At 40.1% G+C, this 13491-nt stretch overlaps 1 protein-coding gene across 1 annotated transcript in view; it reads left to right on the top strand.

The window, feature by feature from the left end:
* The window catches only part of csf1ra (colony stimulating factor 1 receptor, a), a 161230-nt gene that overhangs the window by 109232 nt on the left and 38507 nt on the right, over positions 1 to 13491 (top strand). Inside the window, exons 10-13 of the mRNA XM_039773966.1 lie at positions 2039 to 2232; positions 3781 to 3893; positions 5858 to 5984; positions 10029 to 10130. Of these exons, the coding sequence (XP_039629900.1) occupies positions 2039 to 2232; positions 3781 to 3893; positions 5858 to 5984; positions 10029 to 10130 (536 nt within the window). The remainder of the gene's footprint in view (positions 1 to 2038; positions 2233 to 3780; positions 3894 to 5857; positions 5985 to 10028; positions 10131 to 13491) is intronic.

Raw genomic sequence — 13491 nt, 5'->3', positions numbered from 1 at the left:
AATAAATCGTAACATAAGTGTCATGGGAAGAAGCATACAATCAGTCATCCATTATACTGATTTCTGTCAACAGAACTGACTCTAAATGACATCAGTCAATGGCCAATGAAAGTTCATGGGAATCTCAACCTCTTGAAATGTCTGGCCATGATCAAAGGTGCTCAAATGAAGTTTTTGAGGGTCCGGTAACCTTGTTCCAACCCAATTATTCTATTTATAAACCAATCCTTGTACATCACAGAACTTAATCTTTTGGCTTGTTAGTGATTTTCTCTGATATGCTTAAGTAATTTTTATATTGTAGATTTTCCATACCAAGGATATCATCAAAAAAATTCATGACCGGAAGAAAATTTTCATTCCCAGTCATTTTATTTCTCTTGTATTTTCTTCTAAATATTTTATCAATAATGATATTTCATTATGAACTAACACAGTTGTAAATCAGACCATGTTAGATGGTTATTTTGCATTTGAATCCCATTTTCAATTGTTGGCCTGCTTAAGGGACATTTTAAGTCAAGGTTTTCACAATAATACCATGAGATGTTCTATTTTTAAATTAAACTTTTATTGTAAATTTCAAAAAATACTTTTTCTCTTCTTAAAATGGCATTTATGTGACCATTAACCACAAAATGTTGCTTGAGTAACAATTACTTCAGCAGCAATAATTGGCTTCTAATTGCAAAAAAATGGTTGGAATGAATAGCTGCAGATGATGTAGCCCACCAGCACTAAACTTGAGCACCACTGACTTGGGAGACAGAGGTAAGTGAGAGTTCCTAAGTTCAATTAGTCCCAAAAAAGACTCCAAAAGGCTATTTTAAATATGTTAAAACCCAGCGAGTCTCATAAAGGGCAATGTACAACCTTTAAAAATATTTATTTTTCAAAAAAGCTATTTTAATGAAAAATAAGCTCCAAGGAACACAAGAGGCAAAAGGAATGCCCAAAACAAAAGAAATTCAAAATAAACAAGTCTCAATACGCGATCCATTTGGTGGGGTCCAAAAACAGAGCAAGGGTTCAAAATCTTAGTACAATAAATCAAAGCAAAGCAAAAGGCACTTGAACTCACCAATACCACAAGCACATTCAATGAACAGGTTTTCTCCAGCACTTAAAGCGATGAGGGCAGCTCCTTGATGGTGATGTTCAGGTGGTCCCATCTTTTGGGGACCACCTACAAAACACTTTATAAATAACAAAATAACATGGTGATGTAATAAGAAACACAGAATAATACAAATAATTAACCACAGTAACACTATTACCGTACACAAAACAATCAAAAATGGACAAAAAGACATGAAAAGGAAATATGAAACTCAGCCAGTGGAGGAACTCAGACTTAAATACCATATTTACTCGTGTACCACGCGCCCTCGTGTAAGACGCACACCCTAATTTTTACAAAGAAAATCGCGAAAAAAGTTTTGCCCCGTGTACGACACGCGTTGTGATTGTATAGGAAGCGTTTATAGAGAGAAAGAGAGCACTGTCGAGTGAGAGCATGAGTGAGAGTGAGCGAGAGAGAGAGAGCGAGCGAGCGAGCCCAAGCAGAAGAAGTAAACATTACAGAGTTACATTTCCTCGTGTATGAAGCGCACCTGATTTTCTAATGCTAATTTTTGGGAAAAAATGTGCGCGTGGTACATGCGTAAATACGGTATAACACATACGCACTTAGTTATGGCCAAACTTGTCAGTTATTTAGACTGAGGTCTTTATGAGTAGTCTGGAAATATCTGCAGCCTGCAGATCACTACAGAGACAAAATGTTTTGGTTTGAAGTCTTTTTAACAGAGAGAACATACAAACTTCAGATACCTACTTTGTCGTTACAATAAATTTCTGTAGGTGGACTGACTTTTTATCAAGGCTCTTTCCTACCTTGCCCCCGGTATTCGTAGAATAGGATTAAGCCCACATAAAAACCTAAATGGGATTTTTTAGGTCTGAGAATGTTGTGTTACATAATACTTTTTTCTTCCTATTTAAAAAAATGTAAAATTGTTGTCTTTTGTTTTCACAGATGCACGCAGAATGCCACTGATATCTCTGAACAACTTTCAGCAGTTGTGCATGTTTCTGAAAAACTCCAGTATGAAAACGTCGATGTAGAGAGCACAGTGATAATGCCAGAATTCGATAAAAGGAAAACCATGGAATGTTTTGCATCAAATCTCGCCGGAGAAGGTTATGCCACCCACCTGACACCTTTAACATGTAAATTGGCTGCTTAATCCTATTTAATATTATGGTTATTTTAGTTTTTATTATTGTTATGGAACAGTGAGAAAGAAAGAGCTGAATTCTGAAGATCTAATTAGGTCCTCACACAGCCTCCTCTGTTCAAGGCTCACTGAGGAGGAATCTGCCACATGAGGTCTCCTTCCCCATTTATTCTGTCTGCTGAAACTTCTGCTGTGAGATGGAGTGCCTTCCGATTTTGGTTTACTGTATCCATCCATCTTTTCTTCTGCCAGCCACATCTTCAGTGTCCAGATACTTCAGCCTTCATAGTCCTTTTGACAAAGTCATCCCCCTCTTTCCTCTTTCATTTCTGCAAATGACCAAACCACCTCATATGTGGTTCACGCAGCTCGTTAATACTAATCATGTTGCGAACCTCCTCATTCCTTTAACTCTTCACCAGTGAGACTCCTAGAATTGATCTCAGCATCCTCATTTGAGTTCTTACCAGGACTGGCCCCACTTTTCTTCTCAGTGTCCATGTTTCTGCACCATAATGGAACACATGTCTAGTCATTGTTTTGTAAATCTGCCGTTTAACTCTAACTGGCATTTTCTTTTCACACAGAACTCCATTCAGATCTTTTCACTTTTGCCAAGCAGCATTAAACCCGTGTCTTACATCCACCTCATATTCTCCTTTTGCACTAATCACTGATCCTTGATATTTAACTGTTGTTTCCTGCGTATTTCCTCTGCAGTCGGTGATGGTTAGGGGCTCCTCTATTTTTGAACATACCATTACATCAGACATTCTGACATTTTTTCTTAAGTCCTTTACTTTCTAATGCCTTTTGCCATTGGTTTCTCATAGTTTAGTGCAGCTTTCTCAACCTTTAAGTATTTGCAACCCAAGTTTTCATAACAGTTTTAATCGCGTCCCCCCTAACGTTTTTTTGAAAGGAGCCCACTAATACCAATTTGTTCTTTTTTAATTAATGATATATCATAGATGCATATTTTATTATATCTACTTAACTTTTATCGACATTTATCTAACTCTATATTTATTTTTCTATTATCCAAATGTAGTTTAAGTTAATTTGTTTTCGTTTCAATAGGTGTATTTTTCATATTTTCGATTCTTGTTTTCTTTTTTTTTACATCTTTGTGCCCCCCTTTTTGTTACTTCGTGCCCGCCTAGGGGGGCCCGCCCCACAGTTTGAGAACCACTGGTTTAGTGGCTTCTGCTACGATCAGATCATTAGCATATAGCATGTCCCATGGAACCTCTCTTCAGACAAATTCCCTGACAGCATACATGGCAATGATGACTGAGACCAGACCCCTAATGTACACCATCCCAGATTTCAAAGGGTGTTGTTTCCCCGTTTTCACTTCTACCTGTTGTTTTAGCTCTTTCACCTCACAAATTATTATGTAAACTCCCCACAAACAAAGAGTCAAAGCCTGGTACATCGAGCTGTGAGAAATAATGTCCTATTCTTGAATTTAAGCAAATTATTTGGCTTTTCATTGAGATGATTTCATTATTAAAACACTGCCTTTGATATGTTACAGTGAGTACGGTCAGCATCGTGAATGAACTCTTTACGCCAAGCATCTCGGCTTCAGTGTCCGTGGCGGCTGTGTTTTTCATCCTGCTGCTCTTCCTTCTGTACAAGTACAAAAAGGTAGGACTTGATATATTTGATTTCATGGCCCCACCCCCAAAACAGCTCATCAGTATACCCCAAAATAAGTGTGAACTGCATTCTACTGCATTGTGCCTACCCCACCCCCCATCTACCCAAAAAAGACAATACAGTATCTGGGCTGGTAACATTTCTGAGCAGGACTGGGCCGCTAGAAAATAGCTGGGTGGCAGTTGTTGATTTTCCATCATCCTCACAATACTCAACTACAAAGCTGCCAACAGAAATCTGATGTTTGTAGCCATTTTGGTCACCATCAGTTACATGTTCTGCAGCACTGAAACTTCTCCTACCATTTTTTTTATGAAGATAATTTGTTTTAATTTCTTCCATGGGAAATTGTAGCATCTGGCATCCTTTTTTTTCCAAAACTAATAGACAAAAAGCCTGTGGCTGACACCTTGGTGTCATTCATACTTAAATGTCTCTCACAGGCTAGTGGCAGCAGTAGAATGCCAACAATCAACGATGAATCAAAAACAGCATCAGACATCAGAAAGAAGCAACATCCATCAGGTCCATCTGTTTACTTGTCAGAATGAACGCTGATTGGGTAGAAGTTGTGGCCACTCCGGGGTGTCACTAAGCCCTATACTCCCAGACACAATTATTCCAAAGACAGTTCTGAGTTTCAAAAAAGTGTATTTATTTAACAAAAGCACATTTTCACAAGAACACAATACAACTCCTGCCCTTTCTCGTTTCTCCTCCATCATTCCCAGGTGAATCTTATCCAACTCCACTGCTGACACTGACTCACCTTTTTCTCCCAGATTGCTTCTGACACGTCAGCACTGTTACCAGAAAGCGCTTCCCCTGATATGGGAGTCTACCCCCAGTAGCTCCCTCTAGTGGCACCAGAGGACCCCATCAGGGCTGCCCGCTAGAACTACAACTCCCATGCAATCCCGTGGGCTTCCAAATAGGAACTATACCAAAGGGATGCCGCTACCTAGTGTATTGGTGGAACACATGGCTATAACAGGTAGTCTCCTTCTGTACTTCCACTACAACAGTCTACCTGGCTGGGAAAGGTACCACTAACCAACCCAGTATAGATGTCCATCTCTCTGCAACCTCCTTTACACCTTATAACCTTAAAATAAAAACTGACCCTGATGCAAGTAGTCCTGAATGGAGGAGAGAGAAATGTGGGATGTCTGAGGTCTTCGTTGATACTGTCAGTCTTTCCCATGTCAGTGTGTGTCAATTACATTCTGAATCAACTTTACCACCCTTTGTGCTTCTGAGGTGAGTGGGTGCAGCCAAGTGAGGATGGATTCTATCATATACCTGTAGAGGGTGGTTAGCACAGATGGAGATCTCTGGACTTTCTACAGGATTCTGGGGAAGTGAAGGAGATGGCGAGCCTTCTTGATTATGAGTGTGCCGTATACGTTTCAGGATGTCAGTAATGGGGACTCAAAATTTAACAAATTTAAAGCTGATGACCTTTAAAAGTATGGCTCTTATTTCCAGAGGTCTATGACCAGCTCCATGGTTCTGTGGACATTAAGGGTGTGATTGTTATCCTGGCACCAATGTGTCAGAAGGAAAATGTCTGGTGTCCTGGCATGCCAAACCTCTTCTTTATAAACTGTCTCATCTTTGTTGGTGATTGAGAACATGATGGCGGTAACATCAACAAACTTACTGAAAGAGTTGAGGGTATGGTGGGCCACACAGTCATAGCAGGTGTACAATGAGAAGAGCATTGGGGTCTCCACAGTACCCTGGTAGGCTACCTGCATAGAGTATCAGTGTTGGGGTTCACAAGTTATGAAATCTATCGCAAAATCCATTTACAGAGTTTTGAACTAAGGGGAAACAAGTTAATTCGTAACAAGGCCCACTTTACGAAATGTTTCCTCCTTTATACAATCTTCACATTGAAATTCTTTCTGAACTATGCTTTCCCGCTTACCTTTTTCCTTGATTTACAGAAGCCCAAGTATGAAATTCGCTGGAAGATCATCGAAGCAACTGACGGGAATAACTACACCTTTATTGATCCATGCCAACTGCCATACAGTGAGAAATGGGAGTTTCCTCGTGACAAACTGCGCCTAGGTAGGACCCATAATGTGAACTCCATGATGCTCTTCTGCCATCTACCTAAGGGCAATCAGAAATGAGTATACCCTTCATTTTTGTAATGTTAAAATTTATAAATATTTAACAAACCTTATGTAATGGTAAAGATACTTTAGCCATACAGTGTGAATCGCAGAGATGCAGCACTGGTTCTGAGAAGGTAGTGCATCTCCCTAGTGGCTACAGTACTGAATAGTGAACCACACGGCCGTCAATTCTTTCCAAGAATAGTACAACATGAGCATTGAATGATGAAGAGTATACTGAATATCTGTTCAGAAAGTAGTGCAGGATATCTGACATATTTAAAAGAACCCCTTATTCATGGGTGATGTGTTCCAAGACCTACTGCAGATGCCTGAAATAGTAGTAAGCCCCATATACTGTATAACTCATTTTTTATTTATGCTGTAAGAACAAAAACCAGAAAGCTGATGATGACTTGGGACACCAAAGTGATCCCCATATACTTGCAAGTTCTCAAAGCAGAAAGAAAACCAGAAAATAAATGTGAGTAGTCTTCTTCAGACACGAATTGAGAATGGACTGACTTAAGATGGTGGAGGAACCAGTTTTAAGGGCTGGAAAGCAGGAGAAAAGTGGGTTTAGGTGGCCGGGAAACTGAACAGGACGTCATTGGTGAAGGTTTGTCAATCATCCTTTCAGTAGAGGGAGGAAGATTACAGGTACTAAGTGACAGTGCCAGCCCCTGATTCTGAGTGTAACTACAGTCAGCCAAGCCCTAAAGTTGTCCCCTTATCGCACGTGTGTGACAACATACATGTCAACAATAAAGTTCCATCCATCCATCCATTATCCAAACCGCTATATCCTAACTACAGGGTCACGGGGGTCTGCTGGAGCCAATCCCAACCAACACAGGGCACAAGGCAGGAAACAAACCCCAGGCAGGGCGCCAGCCCACCGCAGATGATAAAGTTTAATTGATCAGATTACACACAATAAGGCATTGTCTAAATAAACTAAATAATACAATATTATTCTTGCACTCTCTCTCTCTCAAATGAACAAGATTCTAACATTTTAGCCTAACGCTCAAAGGTTGATGGAGCAATGAAAGATCAATGAAATTCATACACATTTTCACATTACATTTTCACATTTGTATCTTTAAAAGTGTCTTAGCCTATTTTGGGTACTCATTGGCTTCTCCACTGTTTGTTATTTCACTGCTGGGAAGCATTTCATAGTTTCTCTTTAGGTTTATACTTCACGTGACACGACTCATGCTCCAGCGGATGCTACTGCTACGCAAGTGCTGTACTGTTTATACTTGCATGCATACTTCATGTAAATCTGGAAGATTCCACCAGGTGGCAGTGTGAGATATTATCAAGGTGAGAACAGGTTTGGCTTCACTGTGTTGTGAATTGCCTGGAACACCCATTCAATTCTGATGACACCTTACCGCACTATCTCTGAAAAGGATGTTTAATGATTACATCCATCTCTCCAGGGATGTGCCCATTCCAGCTGGCATTGGGCACGAGGCAGAAACTATCCCTGGTTTCGTAACATCAGCTCATCGCAAGGGTGAACACAAGCACTCACATACACTAGCGTCATTTTAGCTTCAACATATCCCCAAATCTGCATGTCTTTGGAAGGAAACCAGAGCACACTGACATGTAAACTCCAGGCAGGAAACACCAGTGACGTGACTCCCTGCTAGGCGGCAGCGCTACCACTCTGCCACCGTGCCGGCCCCATATGTGTAATTATTATCAGTATTCATTATTTAAATGAAGTTAGCGATTTGTCTGTAAAATGTAACATACACACTTCAATGCATTTCATCATGAAAGTGATATCAAGTATAAATCTAAGGATTCTAAATGTGCAGAGAGTGTAATGTGTTCTGTGTGGCGATTGCTGCTTGCTGCTACTGAAGCACGTAGTGATTAACAATAGGGTCGGTTTTAAGATGACGTTTATGATGGTCTACTTTAATGATAAAGTAAACTACGAGGTTAAAGTGGACATTTCGAAATTTAAGCCGAAATTTCCACTTTAATCACAAGATCGACCTTTTCACTGTGTCCTTATTTTTTTCTCTATGGCTCAAATACGCTGCCGTACATTCTGATGCTGTTGTTAAGGTGCAAAAGCAAAAAAAAAAAAAAAGACGGCACAGAAGATGGTATGTGAGGCTTTTAAAATGTATCGTGTGATTAAGTTGGGGAATATAAAAGCACCATGAATACATGGCATTTTGCTTCACCACATCGAACCATTCATGAAACATCGAAGCACGCACATCGATACAGATATTTTGTACTTAAAGCGTCAGAACCGTAAAAATGATGTCAGACACATAGGCACAATGGCGTGCATAGTGTTTTACTGGGCACTGCACACAGAATTGATCAATTCATTTTTTCTGGAATTTTCCATTTCATATTTTAAGGCCATGATGAACCACTAATAACTGAAAACACAGAAACCAAATCTGTGGATCCGGCGGTTTGACTGCATATATAGTAAGGGCAAAGTAAAAATGAATACACTCGGGGATGAAGAACCATGAACATTACTGGTTTATACTGGTTTGCTCTATACTGCATGCTGAAAGTTTGCTGGAGCTCATGAAGAAGACTTTATTTTTTTAAAATGCTCTTTTGGTGAGCACTGTAGCAAACCTCCATACTATAGAAATTAGACCTTTTGTTGCGTAATGGTTTTAACAGTAAGGTTCTTATTTTATATAGAGCATTTTACACTATAGCTTTGCACCATCTCATCAGCTGTTCCACTTTACTGAACATGGAAGTAGGGCACAGAATACCTCCAGAAAGGAGAGGTCAGTCCTGGTACTTGGAGGCAAGTGGATCAAGAAAGCAGGCCTTAAGTTTCAGTTGAAGTTCTCAACTGAGATCACCATAACGGTATTACACCCAGACATCATCCCGTGGTCCAGCTTTCTCAAGACAGTGGGTAATGACAGAGCTTATGGTCCCATGGGAGGAAGAAATGGGAGTGACTCTTGAAGGAAGGAAAGATGAATATATAAAAGCTGATAGTGAAATGCAGAGAAGCAAGGAGGAAGGCAAACATCTATCCTGTCGGCTTGCAGAGGCTTCCTCAGAATCTCCACCCAGAGTCTGCTGAAGTTCCTGGGAGTTAATGGACTAAAGTTAAGGAAGGCAATCAGGGAGTTATTAGAAGAGACAGGACAAGGGAGCTTCTGGCTCTGGGTAAGATGGAGGGACAAGGTGTGGAGAAAAGTGACACTTTTAATATTTTTTATTAAAGTCCACTATTTCCAGTTCTGATTTTCAGGGGTTATATCCTATTCTGCCATAATGAGCATCAATTTACAATGCCAGTCAATCCATTAGGCGACGTAGGTTTGCTGGTTAGGGTGTCATTGGCTGAGGGGTGCCCTTTATGAAGGTTAAGGGATGCACACTCTGCACACCAAAGGGTGCTGTTTATGAAACTCAAGCATTGTGTACTCCAGAATCCTCCCAAACCTCCACCCCAACGTCGCGCTATGGACACTGTAGGGTGCCATTTTGATATCTCATGGGACGCACACACCAGGCACAAAACGAGGACCTTGGGCTCCCTGCCAGTCGATTGCACTGTTAATTGACCACACAGTGATTCACTAGCAGGCATTTTTAAGACATCTCTTATTTCTTTGTCCACTGGCAGAATCACTAATATATTATATAATGCCTTCCACTGTGGCAAAATAAATTTTACAACTGTTATAAAACACTCCTTTCTTTTGTCATACAGAGCCGTCCTCAGTGACCGTTATCACAAACCTTCTTCCAAAACCAACAGATAGCCTGGGCTACAAGGAAAAAATCAAATAAATCAAGCAAATCTTCTCGTTCTTATAAATGTCATATTTTAGCACCTTTCTTAAAAGCAGTTTATGACCAAACACTATTAGAAAATCAAAAAAGTGCATTGAATATTCATATCATTCATTTAATTGTCAAGTCCTGGTATTTCTTATCATTTTAAACTTTTTTTTCTTCCTTTCAGGTAAAATTCTTGGTGCGGGTGCATTTGGAAAAGTAGTTGAAGCAACAGCCTTTGGCCTGGGGCAAAACGAATCTGTAAAAGTGGCTGTTAAAATGCTTAAACGTGAGTCCTTTGACTTTTTATGTCTTCTGTTTTTTCTTCGTTTTCTGCGTGATCCGTCCAATTTGTAAACCTGCATACCCCAAGCAGAATTGTGCAGAAACTGAAGCCTACACCAGCAAAGCATTGGGTACAAGACAGGAACAAAACTTTGACGGGGCGCTAGCATATTGCAGGGTGAACACACACATAAATACAGCAGGGGTCAATTTGAAATCACCAGTCCACATAACCTATACGTCTTTGGACTGCTTGGGAGGAAACCGGAGCCCCCAGATTAACCCCATACAGACTTTGAGAAAACATGCAAACTCCACATAATGAGCTCCCTCTTGTGAGACAACAGCGCTACCATGGAGTCACCATACTGCTGTCCTGTGTGTGACCTCAAAGCTTCTTATCACTGTTATTCATTTTAGCAGGGCTGGTTCTGCTCCGTAATCCTACTCTTTCTTACTTTTAGTTTTGTTATTAACCACTAATCTCTCCTTTTTCTTCTAATTTTCTCCACCCAATTTCATCATGCAGACTTCCTTTATAGCACCACTTGTGTGTAGGCATTACAATAACCTGCTGCGAGGTGTGAATGAAGGACTTGACCTGAACTTCTTACATTTGCATGTGAATGTGCCATCAGCCAAGCACCCTGATAACCTTGGAGCGGCACATGCACATTCCCTTGTGCACCTATGCCCGGTTTCCAAGTATTTGAAATGCACAGTGCCATGAAACTCTCTCATCACAGCCCCTGTTCTAATGCTTTCATCATCCAACAGTGCTCACAGGCAAGCTTGTGTCTGTGCAGACAGGAACCAAATGTCAAGTAGGAGGAGCAATGTTGAGTGGGAGGGGACATACTTGAAGGGTAGGAAAAAGCTTTCAAAATAAAAGTTTGTCACACATGAAGGTCTCAAAACAAATGTTTGTCATGAATACTCTGAAGTTTTCACAGCTTATGCTACATTTAATAGGGAAAATATACTATTTAAACATCCATCCATCCATTTTCTAACCCGCTGAATCCGAATACAGGGTCACAGGGTTCTGCTGGAGCCAATCCCAGCCAACACAGGGCACAAGGCAGGAACCAATCCTGGGCAGGGTGCCAACCACTATTTAAATATGCAATTTAAAAAGATAAGACAGGATACACTGCAAGAACAGTCAAGCCATATTTCCAAAACACAGACCTAGACCAACAACAGCCAGCCTAACAGCATGTTGATTTCAAGCTGTCATTTTTTAAACTTCATTTCATGCTGAGAGTTTTTTTCAATTTCCGTTACATGCTGCCATCAACTTTAAATGACGATTTCAAGTGCATGCTCTAGTGTCAAGTCTTAAATTCATGCCATCGAAAGCCCCAACAGCGGCTGCCTGGTGCACAGCAGTAGCAGCCATCTGCCATTCAAGAGTATGGGGTTCTCTTCCCGGTCCATCACTTTTCAGTTTTCATTTCACATTCTGCATTTTTAATGTCACTTTCAGGCCGTCACATTTTTCCTCATTCCACGCTCTCAACATTTAGTGTTCATTTCATGCCTTCACTTTCTCTTCATTTTATCTTCTCACTTTCTATTCCTTGTTTCACTCTCTGAATTTTTAATCTTCATTTCAGGCCGTCACTGGTCTCGCCTAAAGAGAATGCAGTGACATTCACCTTGCTATTCTTAATGCTTGCTTCATCTACCCATTAATAGTATTGTTTATGTCTCCATAAACGTTTATGTCATGTTATTGGAATATCGAGTAGTCCTGATATGTATGAGTAAGCTACGTCCCAGTAAACTACTCTGGCTTTCAGCTAAAAGATGCAATACACAGACAGTTCTTCAGATTCGATGGGCCTTCCTTTCCATTAAAGGGGAACAGCACTTAAACACTTCAATGATTTGCACCGTTAGCCAAAGCTAACATGTGACAAAAACATCTGGTGTGTCATTCTACCTTTTACACTTGAATCAATAGATCATACAAAAATAAACACAAAAAAAAAAAAACCACGATAAATGTGCTTATTTAATTTAGGATATTCTTTGCATAGACGAATCCTGGGCTGGGATTTCAAGCCAGCAGTTTGGTCTTGCAGAATGACAAGAGATTTCCTATTCACTTCACATCATGACCAATCAGATGTTAACAGGCCATGAATCCCTCCTACTCGACACTATAGTTCCTCTCACTCGATATTACTCCTCCTACTCAACATTTGTTTCCTGGCTGCAGTGATACCCTTCTCCTCATAGGGGCAGAGAAAGAGTGCAGCCTGCCATTACACAAATGGAAGTCCACTGAAGCCGCAACCATCCACTTGGTGGCTTCTATTGCTCCCCAGATGAGTTTCTTTGTGTCTTTGTAACCTGAAGGTTGCAGGTTTCACATCTTAAGAGTGGTACTTGAGCTGGCAGCTGCCATAGAGTGTAACTAAAATTTCATTAGATACATTTAAAGAAATAAAGTAATCCATTAGGTGTATTACATCAGTGATAAGAACGGGTCAAAACTGCAAAAGGAATTTAAAAATTATCTGTAGCAGTCAAATCCAGGGTATGTTGAATTCTGATGCAATGCAAGTTGTGCTGTTGTAATCTCAGCTCTGCCATTAACTCTCCTTGAAATGCCTGTGGTGCAATAAAAGAGACGCCAAGTGAGTTGTCACTTCCCTAGTGGGCTCGTCTCTCACAGAGTCAAGGGGTTTTGCGCTAGCTAGCTGGCACGCACCAAATCAGGCGATGTTTCACATGATTGCCAAGCAGGCCAAGTGTTATCTATTCAAAGTACATAACAATGTCATTGTGGACTAGCTTGCTGCTTTTAGAGGACTTAAAAAACTTTTGAATTTCAGGATTGCTGATCAGGTCTGTCAGCGTCAGTTTCTTAATACGTACTCTATCCTATTCTATTCATTTAAACATACAGTGGGCTCAGACGGTGTTCAGACCCCTTCACCTTCTGCATTCTTTATTGTGTTGTAGATTTAATGTTAAGTGAACAAATTTGCCATTTTTGCCCATTAAACTAAACTTAATAACCTAAGTGAAAACATTTCTTTCTGCAAGGTTTGCAAATTTATTCATACAAGTATTGGGACCCTTTGCTGTGGCACACTGCAAGAGAACATTATCCTTAAAATTGCCACCTGTTAAGCTAGGTCATAATGACATTTTTTACCCCCACGTTTAAATTAGAAAATAAGATCATATATCACATTTAACTTTATATTTTGCTCTCTGATAACAATTTACATATAAAAAAAAAATATTTTTTTAAACAGATATTATTCATGACTCTTAACGGTTAGCTATTTGGTAACTTTACATAATACGTAATAGCAGATGTGTGTTTCCGGACCATACCATTTATC

This window comes from Polypterus senegalus, chromosome 13 (assembly GCF_016835505.1).
Source record: "Polypterus senegalus isolate Bchr_013 chromosome 13, ASM1683550v1, whole genome shotgun sequence".
NCBI classification, from domain to species: Eukaryota; Metazoa; Chordata; class Cladistia; order Polypteriformes; family Polypteridae; genus Polypterus; species Polypterus senegalus.
This window is presented reverse-complemented; position numbering and strand designations above follow the sequence as displayed.